The sequence below is a fragment of the Periophthalmus magnuspinnatus genome, chromosome 14, assembly GCF_009829125.3.
Source record: "Periophthalmus magnuspinnatus isolate fPerMag1 chromosome 14, fPerMag1.2.pri, whole genome shotgun sequence".
Classification (NCBI taxonomy): Eukaryota; Metazoa; Chordata; class Actinopteri; order Gobiiformes; family Gobiidae; genus Periophthalmus; species Periophthalmus magnuspinnatus.
The window spans coordinates 31,498,789-31,515,532 of record NC_047139.1 but is presented as its reverse complement, the minus strand read 5'-3'; the positions used below and the strand labels follow the sequence as shown (position 1 = coordinate 31,515,532).

General features: G+C 38.9%; 1 protein-coding gene across 3 annotated transcripts in view; it reads left to right on the top strand.

Moving 5' to 3' along the window:
- stard13a (StAR-related lipid transfer (START) domain containing 13a) overlaps positions 1 to 6,032 on the top strand; it is a 29,168-nt gene extending 23,136 nt beyond the window's left edge. For all 3 annotated transcript variants that reach the window (XM_033978363.2, XM_033978365.2, XM_033978364.2), the window contains exons 6-14: positions 178 to 348; positions 2,219 to 2,378; positions 2,495 to 2,693; positions 3,297 to 3,510; positions 3,594 to 3,708; positions 4,064 to 4,315; positions 4,543 to 4,760; positions 5,041 to 5,217; positions 5,675 to 6,032. In XM_033978363.2, the coding sequence (XP_033834254.1) occupies positions 178 to 348; positions 2,219 to 2,378; positions 2,495 to 2,693; positions 3,297 to 3,510; positions 3,594 to 3,708; positions 4,064 to 4,315; positions 4,543 to 4,760; positions 5,041 to 5,217; positions 5,675 to 5,795 (1,627 nt within the window). In that variant the 3' untranslated portion in view covers positions 5,796 to 6,032. The remainder of the gene's footprint in view (positions 1 to 177; positions 349 to 2,218; positions 2,379 to 2,494; positions 2,694 to 3,296; positions 3,511 to 3,593; positions 3,709 to 4,063; positions 4,316 to 4,542; positions 4,761 to 5,040; positions 5,218 to 5,674) is intronic.
- The last annotated feature ends 10,712 nt before the right edge of the window (positions 6,033 to 16,744 follow it).

Below are 16,744 nucleotides of genomic sequence, written 5' to 3'. Positions count from 1 at the left end.
TGAATAAAATAAAATGCACAAAAACATGATTCTAGTTATTATAGTATCAGGTCATAACTATAAGACAGAGAAAACAGATAATGGTGTAAGGAATGTTTCATGTTTTCGAAATCACTGTAGTGTTTTCTATCTTGCACAAGTTTAATGCGACTCTTTTTTGCTGTTGTCTTTGTTCAGTCTACGCTGGCCCAGTTTTCAGACCTCTGATCATCTCAACCAGCCCTCCTCGTCCCTTCACATTAGCAGCCAGTCTGCAGGACAGCTCAGTCTGCTGCAGAAGTTCTCTCTCCTGCGCCTCACTGCCATCATGGAGAAATACTCCATGTCCAATAAGCACGGATGGACCTGGTTAGTTTAAAATGTTACACACTTTATCTCAGGCCCACTGCTCGCAACAATGCAGTGTAAATGATGTGTACACATCATTTAGGTCAGCAGGGGAAGGCTAGAGCACCCAGTGTATTTATAGGTTTCAGGAAAATGATTCCTTCCTGATTTGAAAGATTTTGTTTGGACCTTTCCCCTTTCAAAAGATATATTTACTATTTGAATTGCTATAACGGAGGACTGTTGCTTTACCAATTCCTTCAAATCAGGAAGGAATCCTTTGCCTGAATCCTATGAATAAGTGAAGTAGTTACAACATTTGTATACACACATAGACAAAATTGTTGGTCCCCTTCGGTTAATGAAAGAAAAACTCACAATGGTCACAGAAATAATCTGACAAAAGTAATAATAAATAAACATTCTATGAAATTTAACCGATGAAAGTCACACATTGCTTTTCAACCATGCTTCAACAGAATTACTTAAAAATAAACTCATGAAACAGGCCTGGACAAAAATGATGGTACCCCTAGAAAAGACTAAAAATAATGTGACATGTTAATCCAAGGTGTGTCTACTAATTAGCATCACAGGTGTCTACAATATTGTAATCAGTCAGTGGGCCTATATATAGAGCTACAAGTCATCACTGTGCTGTTTGGTGACATGGTGTGTACCACACTCAACATGGACCAGAGGAAGCAAAGGACAGAGTTGTCTCAGGAGATTAAAAAGAAAATTATAGACAAGCATGTTAAGGGTAAAGGCTATAAAACCATCTCCAAGCAGTTTAATGTTCCTGTGACTACAGTTGCACATATTATTCAGAAATTTAAGATCCATGGGACTATGAACAGTACAATGAAAGGTCAAGACTATTAAGGGATTCTAGAGAGAAATGTGCTGGCCAGTGTCAGAAAGCTTGGTCTCAGTCGCAGGTCGTGGGTCTTGACCCAAAACACACAGCTAAAAACACCCAAGAATGGCTAAGAGGAAACCATTTTACTATTCTAAAGTGACCTTCTATGAGCCCTGACCTAAATCCTATTGAGCATCTTTGGAAGGAGCTGAAACATGTTTCAAACCCTTCAAACCTGAGACAACTGGAGCAGTTTGCTCATGAGGAGTGGGCCATAATTCCTGCTGAGAGGTGCAGAAGTCTCATTGACAGTTACAGGAATCGTTTGATTGCAGTGATTGCCTAAAAAGTTTGTGCAACAAAATATTAAGTTAAGAGTACTATCATTTTTGTCCAGGCCTGTTTCATGAGTTTATTTTTTTAAATAATTCTGTTGAAGCATGGTTGAAAAGCAATGTCTGACTTTCACTGGTTAAATTTTATAGAATTTTTATTTATTATTACTTTTGTCAGATTCAAGTTACTTCTGTTAGCACTGTGCATTTTTCTTTCATTAACCGACGGGTACCAACAATTTTGTCCATGTGTGTATCAGTAATGTTTTCTGCGTAATTATATACACTTACATATTGGAAGTACTGACAGAAAAGTGTTACATTTGAGTATAGTCATTCACATTCTATTTTATACACTTTCCACCACACAACCTAAAATTCCATAGTGTAGTACACCTGGCTTTTGTTTTGAAGTTATTTTCAGGATGTCCTTATGGGCATGTTAATGACTTGTTCTGTCAGTAAAGATGGCAGCCAGTGGAGTTTGTATGAGGAGATCTGGACTTCTTTCGCCCACACCGTATCCCAGCAGAACACAGGCACATCTTTATTTTGTTAACAACTTGTGCATTTATTATACCCATGAGGGATACTGTGTTGACCAGCATGCTCCAGGAATGTCCTGTAATGACAAGCATAGACCATAATTCCTCCCCTCTCACTTGTCTAATGGTGGTGCGTGGTTGCCTCGCAGGTCTGTGCCCAAGTTTATGAAGCGCATGAAAGTGCCTGACTACAAAGAGAAGAGTGTTTTTGGAGTGCCCCTCATCGTACATGTCCAGCGCTGTGGGTTTCCTCTCCCCCTGTGCTTACAACAGGCCCTCAGCCACCTCAGAGCACACTGTCTGGACCAGGTAAAAGCAAGACACATTTATACAAGAAGACCTAATGCATTTAAGATATGTTTTGGTCCATACAGTTCTAATGGCTGGCATCTGGTCATTAATTGTTTTGTTTTTCTTCCTGAAAGGTGGGGCTGTTTCGCAAATCAGGAGTGAAGTCTCGTATCCAAGCTCTTAGGCAGCAGTGTGAAGTGTCTCCGGACTTTGTGAGCTACGAGGACCAGTCGGCATATGACGTCGCTGACATGGTCAAACAGTTCTTCAGAGACCTGCCTGAACCACTCCTCACCAGTAAACTCGGGGAGACCTTTCTCCACATTTATCAGTGTAAGTCTCATAGAGTACACATGTCATTTCATGCCCAGTTCTCAAGATCTTAGAATGGCATAATTTATAGGCGCTGCTTTGACATGAACAGAAATGATTTTCCTTAATAAATTGCAGTTGCATCCTTGTCATGTATTTCTACTTTTTTGAGACAGTACAACTTGTAACTTGTAAGCTGGTCCCTTATCAGTGAAGTTGTCAGTTTCCCAGCATCTCTGTCATCTATGTACTATCCATCCAAGATTGGCTAATTGGTGGGCCAATCTTGGAGGGACATCTGATATGAAAACTAGTTGCCAGACTTGCTAACCAATAATTTGTTGGTTTTGGAGATCTCTACTTAAGAAACTTGTATGTGTCTGCCCTCCCATTGTGTAAATAGTTGTTCATTATATATCATATAGAACAAACTGTTTATACTGAGCCTCTACCTGAGTAGCACTTGTATAAATTCAAATAATGCGCAGATTCTAACATGTGCTTCATGTAAGAACATAGTAATTGTAATATAGGCGTGATTCCCTGTCAGTTGACACATGTATGAAAGAGTTTTTTGTGAACATGTCCATCTGATGATTGAACTCTTCTTGTGTTATTTTGTAGATGTGCCAAAGGAGCAGAGACTGCAGGCTGTCAGGGCGGCCATCTTGTTGATGCCAGATGAAAACAGAGAGGTGTTGCAGACATTGCTGTTCTTCCTCCGGGACGTGACTTCGATGGTGGAGGAGAACCAGATGACTCCAATGAACTTAGCTGTTTGTTTGGGACCATCGCTTTTTCACCTGAGTTTACTCAAGAATGAATCTCTATCACCAAGGTTTGTCTAAAACAGAAATTAAACTAAATATGAATTGTAGAATAGTTATTTTGTTTACTAAATGTCTTTTTTTTAAACTATAGATCTATCCAGAGGAAGTACACAACGGGGCGTCCAGATCAGAAAGATTTAAATGAGAACTTGGCTGCTACCCAGGGGCTATCACATATGATCGCTGAGTGCTACCGCCTTTTTCAGGTAGAAAATTGTATTTACTACTATTACACTGTTAAGCAGCATCTAGTCTGTCTGATCCAAACAAGTGTGGTTACAACCTACCATGTATTGCTTGTAGCAGTCCCATACCCTGATAAATAAATAGAAAGGTATCAGGTTCAGGTTATATATCAGTTGTCCAATCCGTCACTTAAAAGACAAATCACTTGCTGTCAACCCATAAAAGAAAATGGAAAGGACATTTCTGGTATTACGTAATCATATATATATATATATATATATATATATATATATATATATATATATATATATATATATATATATATATATATATATATATATATATATATATATATATATATATATATTTCCCTAGATTCCAGAGGAGATGGTGACACAGTCCAGGAACTCGTACATGGAGGCAGAGCTGCTGGCGCCGCCTCTGGACGAGCTCGGTAAAGTCCATGATGAGGAGGTGGATGAGGAGAATGAAGAGGAAGACGAGGAAGCGTCCTATCACACACACATTGAAAACCTGATCCAGAATCTTCTGAAAGAGGCCAAAGACAAGAGCAAAGGCTGGGTGTCCCGGCCCACAATTGACTACACTGAGCTGGCCTTCAAAAAGGTACCATTTCTACTTTGATATAGTTGCAGATTAGGCACATTTTATTGCTCTGGGTGTTATGTGTGTTGTTTTTTCAATCTACTTACCATAACCTTGTTTTGTGGTTATTACAGATGACAGAACCAATTAGCACATTGCATAACAATGTTTCTGCTGAGAAACAACAGTATATAATTGTAGTCCACAACATGCCTTTAAATCTAACACTTCTTATCTTTGTGTTGGAGGTGGGAGATGGTAACCCTCTCCGGCGCTGGAGGATCAGTCTGGAGGTGTCAGCAGCTCCCTGTGAGGTGCTGCAGCGGTTGTTGAAAGAGCGCTCCTTGTGGCAGACCGACCTAACGCAGGAGAAGGTCCTGGAAACTCTGGATAAACAGACAGATGTGTATCAATACTCCTGCCGCAACATGGCACCTCAGTCTAGCTCCGACTATGTGGTACTAAGGTGAGTGCTCACCAAAATCCGGTTATCTATATGCAGTACTAAAATGTGAGATGTGTACTTTTTGGGGAATTTTTTTTATTTCCTGTCAGAGAACACAGCTGAAATACACCAAAATAGCACACACAATAATGGAATTTTTCAACAAAATATGCAAAAATATACAATTTTTTTTACAACATTTTATAGTTGCAAGCACAAGCCGTCATTCATTTAGCACATTGATACGAGCGAGCGGTACTGCTGTCCTGTCTGATTTGTTCTGCTTGTCTCCTCCCCTCAGGTCTTGGCGCACAGACCTGCACAGAGGCTCCTGCGCTCTGGTGTATGTCTCAGTGGACCATGAGGACAGCCCTCGGACTGGAGCTTTGAAGGGGGTGGTCCTGGAGTCCCAGTACCTTCTGGAGCTCAGCGGGACGGGGCGCACCAGACTCACCCACATCTGCAGAGTGGATCTCAGGTGAGGAAAAGTTCACATTTATTACATGCAATAACATAATTTTTATTCAAACATTTCATTAAGATATAGGAAGTTTGTAACCTCAAGCTGACTGACTAATTTATTTAGAATTTTTCCCACCTTTAGCTTGACATAAATATGTACAGTACAAGTACTTTGTTGTTGTAAATGTGTTTAATATATGTAATTCATAACCCATGAACTAACTGGCTGTGGTGTGGAGTTAATCCACCTTAAGTCCAAAAGAAATAAGCAAGACATATATATATATATATATATATATATATATATATATATATATATATACTACAATCACTTGTTATTCATATCATTCATATCCATTTGATAGAATGAAGTGTATGTCTGTCATGTTGCTATAATCATTGATTTTGTGGCCCTATTTCCACTCTACACATTATTAGACTTAATTCCATTTTTGGTATTTTTTTTTGTTCAGGGGAAGATCTCCAGAATGGTACAATAAAGCTTTTGGTCACCTCTTGGTAAATGAAGCCCAGAGGATCAGATCCTCCTTCCAGACCACGGATCCAGCCCAGAGTCCTGAAGCCAAACTCTGACCTAGAAATCAAACTTTTTCTCGGGGGGACACTGTCACATCAGCGGGACACACAGACAGACAGATGTGAGACTACATTTCCCAAGGTGGACAGTGACCCGGAGACCAACCATTTTGCTGCTGAACCAATCTGAGCTTCACTGCACCACATTGTACTGAACTACAGTCATTTACAATCACAAAAAAATACTGATAAAATGGCTTTAGTGAGCTATACAAACATACAATCATTTTTATTATAGGATTTCAGACTAGAAAAATTATAGTGTTTTTATTAAAAAGTATATGTAATTATTTAAAATATTTTCGGCATACATGGTTTATTAATATTATTAATATTAATAAGTTTTATGTTTCATCCTAATCCCGTTTGTTCATTTGTAAACAAAACCAAATGTCATTTTAGTCATATTGTAGATTTGTATTACGCAGTAGCAATACATGTTGTGTTTTAATATTTTACTTAAAATTACTGAACTAGTATTATTTAAGTTGGTGAAATATTAATATAATATATATGCTGTAGCAATAGAACTGAAGTTGAATGAAAAAAATCTGCATTTGCAATAACGTCTTGCTCTTGTGTTGATGCACTTAAGGCTTTCTATGCAGAATAACTGTTCCTAAATGCTCTGCTCAAATGACTGGGTTCAGTACAATGGTGCACAAACCAGTGCTTCATTCGTCAGTGATTGAAAATATAGACTTTTTAAAATCAAAATGAAACTGTCATTGGGTCCATGAGCTTTAGTTTTGGGCTAAAGGTGTTAATATTATGGTTATACTTAGATTACTATTTTAAACTTATCTAAATGTTATTTTAACATATTAATGTCCTTTTATGTATCTCTGTATATGGTATATCTGTTGCATTTTGCAGTCATGTTTTACAATGTCTAAGACATGTGACCATTTCACTGCTTCTGGGAAGCACATTTGAACCAGTGTGAGTGTGGCAGGCGCTTTGTAAATATACCAGCACATCCAGCATCACAACTTCAACCAGGGTCTCCCTCATATTGATCATATTGATACACTGAAATGTGAATTTCACCAAAGCAATAGCAGAATCAGTGCTTGCTTGGCCTTTCCTTGCCTTGGCTTCTTTAGTTTCAGCTGTTGGTAGCGTAGCTAGCTACCATTTTGCTGTGATACAAATCTTGTCAGTGCTGAACCCTGAGGATGTGGTGAGTGGATGGAGCATATATTATGTGTGTGTGTATATGTATATATGTATATATGTATATATGTATATATATATATATGTATATATATATATATGTATATATATATATATATATATATATATATATATATATATATATATATATATATATATATATATATATATATATATATATATATATATATATATATATAATGCTGTGTGGACCTGAGCTGATCTCTGAATGGGGCAGCTCCAAACTTCAGACTGCAGGAAGTGTTGGTTCTTTCTGACAAAACAAATACATATTTCTAAAATAAAATAAAAAAAAATAAGATTGTTCTTCCTTTTTTTTTTTTTTTTTTTTTTTTTTTTTACTTCACCTGATTAAGAGCAAACTTATTCCACGTCACAACATCCGTTCTTCACACATAACTTCCGACTTTAACACCTCTGAATCCTGTTTCCTTGCCCTGTTCTTATTATTTTTTGCTACTGGATCGTGGCAAAAATGTCAGTGTGTGGTTATGTCCACAGAGGGGCGCTGTTGTTTTACCGCTGAAGGTCATGAATGAAAGTGTACCGTAAATTTTCTGTTCGTATATTTAGAGCCATTGAATGGAGAGTGTTGAAACCGCTTTTCCCCAGAGAGCGCAACACCGAGCCAAAGTGAGCCGTCCCGCGTGGATCGATACTCAATCACATTTACCTACTTAACCGTGAGGACGGAGGGAGTCCATGTTGCCGCTGCTCCTCAAGCCTTACCACCTCTGACAAGGCACAAATGAGTGAACAGTGCGCTAAGTCTTCGCTCATTTAACATGTCAGTGATTTTATCTTCAAAGTAGAGCGCACGTCGAGAGCCCTGAATTACGCTCTCTGAGGGTCTCCGTCGCTCCGAGCCTCCAACTGTGAAGATTATATTCCAGGTTTACTACGAGCCCTCTCCAAACTGCAAAAGAAGAAGGATGGTTACGGGCGCAAGTGTCCATCACACAACTGTGTGGACTTTCATGTGCGTGTGCGTAAAAGAGGGCACTCTCATGTGCGTGTGCGTAAAAGAGGGCAAAAGTAGGAAATGCGGAAATATTTACCAAGCCTCTATTAGTCATGTGTAGGCGACCCCTGCCTTGGCTTCTTTAGCTTCAGTTGTTGGCACAGGCCTTTGTTTCAGTGAACAGGCCTACGTCCGTCTAATGTGACATGTTCTATACAGTGATGAGAAGCGCGTGCGCACTAAGAGGGACCTCTTTTGGGTTCATTGAGAACTGCATTTCCAAGCTTCTGCTTAAGAAAATATTTGCATCTTGACAATTTCATTTGTTAAAATGATTAAGTCGCCTATTGCCAGGCATATATCTGTAAGCATTCAACATGGTTTGTACCTAGGTCATGTGCCATACTGGTTTATAATATGAACAATGGTTAATTTTAAACAAATAAAAGGCTACAGGCTATTGTTTAAGGTTATATGATTCATCAGATTATATGGATATATACAGGAGGCTGAGCCAATGCTTGTTTTATCTATTTACTTTTGTCTTTGCAGCACCTTAAGAGCATAACTATAGTGAATTCTATTGTACAAGGATTAATGTCACAGTTATAATGGCTTTAGGATGATAATAAATGAGAAACACACAGAGAGTGATTTAGTGATCCTTTGTGTAGTAATTACACTGCTCTGTGGCACACAGTGCAGCAGGGTGTCTGATTTGTTAGCACAGCAGATGTTTAGAGGCGTGATGGATTTGGGATCCCTTAGCTGAACTCATTTCCTTGAATCCTGTCAAACTGTGGTGCATTTGCTTTGCTCTGATAATTTCATGAAGTCATGATGTCTGAGTCACTGTGTGTCATAATGCCTAGACGCAATGCTCCATTATAATTGATCATTTCCTCTGTAAATGCAGGTCACTCTGCTGTAACATTAGTGATAATCTCATTTGTGGTGATTAGAAAATTATAAACAAGATATCATCTGTTTGATAATGGCAGTTGACATCAGGTTAATTTTGGACAATGTCTGAAGAGTTCAAAGAACAAAAACAGGTATCTCTGCTATGAAAAACTGCCCCCCTTTCTTTTTGTTTCAATCTTCTATAGATATTATCAATGGGAACAATCTATGGTGGTTTTTATCAAGAAGAGGTGAAATAATATTTTGTAAGCAGTAAAATACATGTGGCTTTTGAAAATATGACTATGCTAAGAGTAAACTACAAGCCTCTGGTCATTTTTTCAAATGGCACCTACCTGTTTTTGCAAATTAATCTTCATGTATTCCTTGATTTCTTTCTTTCAGTGCTAAAATGTGCAGCCAGGCTGGTGGGATATCTATTGGAGTGTGCAATCACACAAACCCTGGTGTGGAGTAGTTTTCAGACACCATGCTTGTATTACCTGGCTTATATTTTGATTGAATTGGCAAAATTCTTCCTTGAGTAGAAGTTTGGGTTATTGTTGCTTTATGTTGACAATATGAAATGCTTTTAACATTTGTTAAAACCATCACTCCTCCAGGTATCATTGATTTTTTTCAGATTTTTGTGGTAAAGATTCTGTGCATTATTTTTCATTCTAACTAACTTTCCAGATCCTTATAATTATTTTTATTGAGTTCTGGTTTCCTCAAATACTTTTTACTTCTACTTTCATTTCTTGCACCTTTGCCTTGTACTTCTACTTGAGTAATACTCTTTTGAAGTAACGTAACCCTTATTTGAGAATATTTTTGTCTTTTGTTGGTAGCCATGCCCAGTGCAGCAACTCAGAGGAAGTGCAGACTGAGGCAGATGTGTCGGATTCGTCTTCAGACTTCCACGATAAGGTCATTAATGAATAAATGATCAGACAATGAATGATGCAGGAGGGAGAGTGGGAAGAGGCCTCTGTGTTACTGTATCTCTGAGTGTGCGGTCTGGATTGGCAAAATATTAACACAACTTTATGTACTATTAATGCAGCACTTTAGAGAGGTGATAGGAGCAGAGGCTGGATTATAACATGTTCTTTGCTCTTTTTCAATCATTTGAAAGTATTAGTATGAGTACTCAATTGATCAAAAATACAGATGAATGTTTTTTATGCATTTAACTCTTGACTTGAAAAGTTTCAGGTGATGCAGAGCTTGGAGATACCCCTCTTTCAAAGTACAAGTGCTATACTTAAGTAGAATTTGTAGATATCTGTATTTTGATGAAGTACATTTTTTAATAGGACTGAAAAGTAAAAAGTACGTTTCATTTGAGGGGTAATATTTACCACGTCCAAGTTTTTAAGCAAACAAAAATAAACACACAAAATTCATAAGACCTTGATTCGTATCATTACTGTGACCAAAATATGTGTAATTTTTAAATCAATATCACTGCATTTACACTTTAACAAATTAATAAAACTTGTGTAAAATACTTTTTACTCTTAAAGTTAATTTTTAAACAGGTACTTAAATACTTTTACTTAAGTAGATTTTTTTCATGTGATACTTTTACTTGAGTAATTGTTTACCTCCGTGTCTGTACTTTTACTTGAGTAACAAAATTGAGTACTTCATCCACCACTGCATATCAGTTAATTTATCTGAAAGTCTTAAGGCTTTAATATATTTTTCTGCTTAGCATTTTAGATTTATTCCTCTGGCAGTTTAATAATGTGAGTGCTAGCAGACAGTTATAACCCATAACCATCTTCTTAGAGGTTCACTTCCCAAAGTCCATTGCTGTGCCCTCTGTTTTAACGTGTTGCTTTATAAGGTCCAATGACTTTCTCTGAACCTTCTTCGTTGTAAAAGCTGTTTTAAGAATTGAAAGACAAGTTGTTAGTTGTTTCTTTTTTTAGTCTGGTATATAATTAGACAAATCCCCAGAAAGGTTGTTGTCTTTTAACTAAATGATTGTAGTCACTGGGTTTGCTTCATAATGATTTTAACACACAATAATTGCTCTAGAAAGATACATGTCTGACAGAAGCTCAGTGAAGTGTACAACTGTGACTGGACAGAGGTTCAGGATTACAGGACCAACTGTACCATGGAAGTATATGCATATATGTATATACTGATTACACAACATTCACTTACAATCTGATGCATTTAAAATGTTGATGCATGGATTTGTTCCTTTTTTTATTTCAGTGTAATAATCTCATAATGGATTGGATTTAATATGGAGCCTATCAAGACACACAAGTGCTTTACATGAGTCATTCATTCCAGTATTGGTGGTAGCATGCTACTAATGTAGCTACAGCTGTCCTGGGACAGATTGACAAAAGCAAGGCTGCCCATCCACACCATTGGCTCCTCTGATCACCACCAATCACTCATTCACACATTCCATTCCTACTAGGCAAAGTGATGCGAAGTTTCTTGCCCAAGGACATAACAACAGCATGTACTAGCCACTGCAGCCTTTGTGTTGGTATTGGTATCCTATCCATGCGTCTTAGGTCAGAGGAGACGGCACATGCTCAAGATGCTTCTTCACTTTTGCATACTCAAAACATTAAATATACATTAGATATCCATGGGTTTCACAGTAATGGAACACAAGCACAGTTGTCATAGCAATTAACAATTAAAAACAAAATATTTTATCTTTTGAATGGTGAAAAGTTCTCAGGAAGCTGAAGCACATGATTAAATTCGATATACCATTGCTCACATTCCTTACTAATTGTGGCACATGCAAAAAGCATATGGCATTGACAGCTAGAATATGAATAGGCCTCCAGGTTTGAGCGCTCTGTAATAGCCCTTCATCATGGAGCCCTGTGGTGCTGTTTATTGAGTTATATTTGATGTGTGTCAAGGGTCTGCACACAAACACTAACAAGACTGAGCTCGTGATGACTCAGTGTCTGTGCTGGGAGTAGACTTCAGGCCGCTAAAGTTTAAGGGTCTATGAGAGGAGGGTCTGAGGGCTAAGCGCTCTAGTGTCCAGGTCTGTAGTCCTCATGTCAAAGTCCAGCCCTGGTCCTGACTGACTGCTATTCTGATAATGTCATATGAGTCACCACTGCTTCTACCATACACACCAAACAGGGTGGGATCAAGTGAATGTTGCTATCAGTGTTTCTCAGTCACAATACAAAAACAAATGGGTGTAACATGTGATACTTTTTGCATCATAAACATCATTTAAATCATGACTATATTATTCAAAAACTACTTCATATGAGATAATATTTTTACCTCAGATTTGATGTGTTGATGGAATTGATTCTCATGAAGTTCAAAAAATTATTTATTGTTGCTGTGCACTGTAAATATTTTTGGGTTACAGGTAAGTTGAGAAAAGTAAATAGGAACACACTGTCAGAGGACAAATTTTCCTACAGGGACAATAAAGTACCTTAATCCTTAAACTTAACCTCTTAACATTTTATCTAAATTGTATTATTATTTTGCAGTATTTTATATTGTATCAATGAATGGCCAAAAAAATGGGCAAGTGTATGCATTTGAGCTGGTCATAATTTTAACACAACAGCTTCTTGAAAACTGCAGCTCTAACCCTTATTTTAGAATACTCGATTAATCAACGAGTCAAATATGGCCCAGAAAATAGTCAGCAGTTGTTTGAATAATAGATTGACACTGATTGCGATGGACTGCTGCAGCTCCTCAGTGGTCACTATTAGAATAAGTTGTATGTATGGTAATTATAAGGGGGATCTAATGTTTTTGACTACTTTATAAACTTTTCCGAAGTATATCAAAAGCAAATATTTTAACCCACTTAGAGAGCCCCAAAGTAGCTTCAACGTGCCACAACTGTTATTCCCAAGATGTTTGGAGAAACATGTCCCATTTTTATCTACTGCGTTCTGCCTCCTACAAGAAAGCCTGTTTAATCTGTTTAACTTTATTTGTGAGTTTGTAAATCCTTGGAGAGTCGTGTGCTACAGCTATTATTACTCACACTACAGTGGGGCTGATAAGAGCATCCCAGACTGCTACGGAGAGTCTTATTCCCTTTACAACAACTCACAACTGGCTCTGGGCACATAGACACATTGAAAATTTGAAACTAAAGTATTTAGCCTATCATGGTAGGCAAATTGTGTAATTGTAAAGCAAATTGGACATGTAAATCATTCTTTTTCAATAGTAATTTGATGAATTACACTTTCCAGTAATTCAATGAAACTTGGTATACTATACCACATGTATACTTTGGTATACATGTGGACCCATTGCACACAATGATGCAGAAACAAGAAGCTACACAGTCAATACTTGAAATCTACACAGACTAAATAAGAGTAATAAAAACAAACACACAAGATGAAAGTCACAATGACATGTTTGGACTCCATTTCCTGTGGTGGAACAAAGTAAATGTAGTAAAGTAGTGGCCCTGTGCTACCAGCTACTGGACTGACAGAGTTTAAAGGCTTAGAACGCATAAACAAAGAACCCAAAGAGGAAGAAACTTTTTATTGACATGTTCCACACTGGCACAACCACAGGCTCTAAAAACTGTATCTTCTAAAAACTGCATCCTCTAAAAACGGTAGCCTCTAAAAACTGAACCTTTTAAAAACTGAATCCCCTAAAAACTGTATCCTCTACAGACTATACGCCTCAAAAGACTGTGTCCCCTAAAAACTGTATCTTCTAAACACTATATGCCTCTAAAAACTGTATCCCCTAAAACTGTATACTCAAAAACCATATCCTCTAAAAACTGTATCCCCTAAAAACTGCATCCTCTAAAAACCATATCCTCAAAAACCATATCTTCTAAAAACTGTATCCCCTAAAAACTATATCCTCTAAAAACTGTATCCCATAAAAACTGTATCCTCTAAACACTATATACCTCTAAAAACTGTATCCTCTAAAAACTGTATCCCCTAAAAACTGTATCCTCTAAAAACCATATCCTCTAAAAACTGTATCCCCTAAAAACTGTACTCTCTAAACACAATACGCCTCTAAAAAATTTATCCCCTAAAAACTGTATCCTCAAAAACCATATCCTCTAAAAACTGTATCCCCTAAAAACTGTATCCTCTAAACACTATATGCCTCTAAAAACTGTATCCACTAAACACAGTATATGCTTCTAAAAACTGCATCCTCTAAACACTATATGCCTCTAAAAACTGTATCCACTAAACACAGTATATGCTTCTAAAAACTGCATCCTCTAAACACTATATGCCTCTAAAAACTGTATCTTCTAAAAACTGTATCCTCTAAAAACAGTACCCCCTAAAAACTGTATCCACTAAACACAGTATATGCCTCTAAAAACTATATGCCTCTAAACACTATATGCATCTAAAAACTGTATCCCCTAAAAACTGTATCCCCTAAAAACTGTATCCTCTAAAAACTGTATCCCTTAAAAACTGTATCCTCTAAAAACTGTATCCCTTAAAAACTGTATCCTCGAAACACTATATGCCTCTAAAAACTGTATCCTCTAAAAACTGTATCCCTTAAAAACTGTATCCTCTAAAAACTGTATCCCTTAAAAACTGTATCCTCTAAACACTATATGCCTCTAAAAACTGTATCCTCTAAAAACTGTATCCCTTAAAAACTGTATCCTCTAAACACTATATGCCTCTAAAAACTGTATCCTCTAAAAACTGTATCCCTTAAAAACTGTATCCTCTAAACACTATATGCCTCTAAAAACTGTATCCCCTAAAAACTTGTATCCTCTAAACCAGGGGTGTCAAACTCAATTTCACAAAGGGCCACGTCAACAAAATGGCTGCTCTCAAAGGGCCAGATGTACCTAACTGTAAGATAAATGATACTAAATGTACCATATTTAATGTAAAATAAATGCAACTATTTTTTAATCTTGTTAATTAACCATTTCTATATGTATTACTTATTTAAGTTACAAATATTGCGTATGGATTTGCATAGATATGAAAAAATGACTGTTTAACTGTGTATCTAATGATAAACTGATATTTTAAGACTGTCATACCTTTCAATTTACTTTGCCGCAGGCCACATAAAATGACGTGGCGGGCCGCATTTGGCCCCCGGGCCTTGAGTTTGACACATATGCTCTAAACACTATATGCCTCTAAAAACTGTATCCTCTAAACACTATATGCCTTTAAAAACTGTATCCCCTAAGCACTGTATCCTCTAAACACTGTATCCTGTAAAAACTGTATCCTCTAAACACTGTATCCTCTAAAAACTGTATCCCCTAAACACTGTATCCTCTAAAAACTGTATCCCTTAAAAACTGTATCCACTAAACACAGTATATGCCTCTAAAAACTGTATCCTCTAAACACTATATGCCTCTAAAAACTGTATCCCCTAAAAACTTTATCCAATAAACACAGTATATGCCTCTAAAAACTGTATCCTTCCATCCATCCATTTTCTTACGCTTATCCAGGGCCGGGTCGCGGGGGGAGCAGTCTAAGCAGGGACTCCCAGACTTCCCTCACTCCGGACACGTCCTCCAGCTCCTCCGGTGGGACCCCAAGGTGTTCCCAGGCCAGCCGAGAGACATAGTCCCTCCAGCGTGTCCTGGGTCTTCCCTGGGGCCTCCTCCCTAGGGAGGTGTCCAGGAGGCATCCTGAGCAGATGCCCGAGCCACCTCAACTGGTTCCGCTCGACGTGTAGGAGTAGCGGCTCTACTCCGAGCTCCTCCCATGTGACCTAGCTCCTCACCCTATCCCTAAGGGTGCGCCCGGCCACCCTACGGAGGAAACCCATTTCAGCTGCTTGTATCCGCGACCTTGACCTTTCGGTCATTACCCAGAGCTCATGACCATAGGTGAGGGTAGGAACGTAGATTGACCGGTAAATCGAGAGCTTTGCCTTTGGACTCAGCTCCTTCTTTACCACAACGGACCAATACAGCGATCGCAACACTGCAGACGCTGCACCGATCCGCCTGTCAATCTCACGCTCCATCCTTCCCTCACTCGTGAACAAAACCCCGAGATACTTGAACTCCTCCACTTGAGGCCTAGAAATTCTGTCCATAAATATAATGAACAGAACCGGTGACAAAGGGCAGCCCTGGCGGAGTCCAACATGCACCGGGAACAGGTCTGACTTACTGCCGGCAATGCGAACACAGCTCCTGCTCCGGTCATACAGGGACCGGACAGCCCTTAGCAAAGAGCCCCGGACCCCATACTCACAGAGCACCCCCCAAAGGACACCACGAGGGACACGGTCGAATGCCTTCTCCAGATCCACAAAACACATGTGGACAGGTTGGGCATACTCCCATGAACCCTCAAGGACCCGATGGAGAGTATAGAGCTGGTCCAGTGTTCCGCGACCAGGACGAAAACCACACTGCTCCTCCTGAATCCGAGGTTCGACTATCGGTCGGATTCTCCTCTCCAGTACCCTGGAATAGACCTTACTGGGAAGGCTGAGGAGTGTAATTCCCCTGTAATTGGAACACACCCTCCGGTCCCCCTTCTTATACAGAGGGACCACCACCCCAGTCTGCCATTCCACAGGTACTGTCCCCGACTGCCACGCGATGTTGCAGAGACGTGTCAGCCAAGACAGCCCAACAACATCCAGAGACTTGAGGTACTCAGGACGGATCTTGTCCACCCCCGGAGCCTTGCCACCAAGGAGCTTGTCAACCACCTCGGTGACTTCAGCCAGGGTTATGGAGGAGTCCGCCTCTGGGTCCCCAGTTTCTGCTTCCTCCTCGGAAGACGTGACAATGGGATTGAGGAGATCCTCAAAGTATTCCTTCCACTGCCCGACAACATCCCCAGTCGAGGTCAGCAGCTCTCCACCCGCACTGTAAACAGTGTTG